The sequence below is a fragment of the Capsicum annuum genome, chromosome 2 (assembly GCF_002878395.1).
Source record: "Capsicum annuum cultivar UCD-10X-F1 chromosome 2, UCD10Xv1.1, whole genome shotgun sequence".
NCBI lineage: Eukaryota > Viridiplantae > Streptophyta > Magnoliopsida > Solanales > Solanaceae > Capsicum > Capsicum annuum.
This window is the reverse complement of record NC_061112.1, coordinates 105,116,761-105,118,334: the sequence shown is the minus strand read 5'-3', so window position 1 is coordinate 105,118,334 and position 1,574 is coordinate 105,116,761. Positions and strand designations below refer to the sequence as shown.

Genomic DNA, 1,574 nt, shown 5'->3' with positions numbered 1-1,574 from the left:
TCTGGCATTAATCACACAACTGAAGGGTTGTCAAAATACATACACTGCCATAACTTATAAAAACACAAATTCATACAAGGCTAACTACGATTTGTTGTTGTTACAAGTGGTTTTCTTGTGCCCGGGTCTCTTGCACAGTGAAAACTTGTTCCTCTTCTTTGACTTAAAAGTAAAACACAAATTCATACAAGGCTAACTACGATTTGTTGTTGTTACAAGTGGTTTTCTTGTGCCCGGGTCTCTTGCACAGTGAACACTTGTTCCTCTTCTTTGACTTAAAAGTCTCGCCCACGCCCTTAAACCATTTTCTTTTCTTTATTCTGAGCTTAGTGACCACGAGAGGTGGAATAATGATCACGTCTAGCAATTCTTATGGCACGCATCATTCAGACTCCAAAGGGACAACATTGATTGACTCCGAATATGCAAAGAGGTACTCTTCCACTTTATACAGGGGCGATGAGTAATCATAGACTCTTAAACCATAATCTTCACTGTGCTTCGATCATAAAGCGGTCATCGCATGATCGCATGATATTTTGACCAGGTCAAACTTTCTGCAAGAACATGACCTTTTCGGTAGGTCGACTTTGGCCGTACAGCCACTTTCGAACACAGTGTATTGCCTTTTGTCCTCGCTTATGTTCTCCATATAGAAGGAGTCTCCCTTGCTCATATTGTATCTTAAGATATTTTTGAAGGTGGGCACAAATTTTTTATCCTTATATTTGAGGACGCAGGCATGCCTCTCCCTAAATAATTCACCAAACCTCTTGGCAATCGAATTGAATATGGATGCCACGGGGTACTCCCTTTCGGTAATCAATATAGCGTTCACCGACTTGGCAATATTTATGGTCATCATGTCAAACCAGTTGTCGGGGAAATATGACATGGTCCACTTCTTAAAACCAAGCTCATGCTCGAGGAAAAAGGCTACCTCGGGACAGTAGTTCTTGAATTCTACAAAATGGTTGCTAAACTCCTTGGGAGAATATCCCTTTGCCGCATTGTAGAATAGATAGAGATGTTCTCCGCATTGGTGATTTACCCAGAGATTTTCACCTAGGTGTCTCATACAGTACCCATAATGAGCATGGTTGTACGCCTTCACGATGCTCTTGTGCCTATCGGAGATAAAGCACAAATCTGGTCCATCAACCACAATAGACTTCAGCTTCTTAAAGAAGAATGTCCAAGACACATCATTCTCCTTGTCAATGACATAAAAGGCAATGGGATAAATATGGTTCTTCGTATTCTGTGCAACTGCGCTTAGCAGCACCCCCTCGTACTTGTCGTATAAATAAGTGTCGTCGACCGCAATAACCTTCCTCATGTGTGTGAATCCCCTAATGTAAGGGCCCAATGATAAAAATATAGTACATAAACCTACAATCGACCTTATTTACCATGATGGAATAGGTAGTACCAATATTAAGAGCGTCGATCATGTACGAAAAAGCGGGCAGGCAGCGATACCCGTGCTCTGCTTTCCCTCAAACTATTTCATTGGCAATCACACCCCCCAGCCAATATTTCCAATAGCTTGGTCTACTTTTCAAGTTCTTGAG

General features: G+C 41.6%; 1 protein-coding gene across 1 annotated transcript; it reads right to left on the bottom strand.

The window, feature by feature from the left end:
- Positions 1 to 505: 505 nt before the first annotated feature.
- LOC107857937 lies at positions 506 to 1,339 on the bottom strand. Its single transcript, XM_016702702.1, has one exon. It carries the CDS (start codon positions 1,337 to 1,339, stop codon positions 506 to 508), a length of 834 nt encoding a protein of 277 aa, XP_016558188.1.
- Positions 1,340 to 1,574: the final 235 nt, after the last annotated feature.

Coding starts and splice junctions, on each gene's coding strand:
- LOC107857937 (XM_016702702.1), bottom strand. CDS start 1,339: ATGAGGAAGGTTATTGCGGTCGACGACACTTATTTATACGACAAGTAC.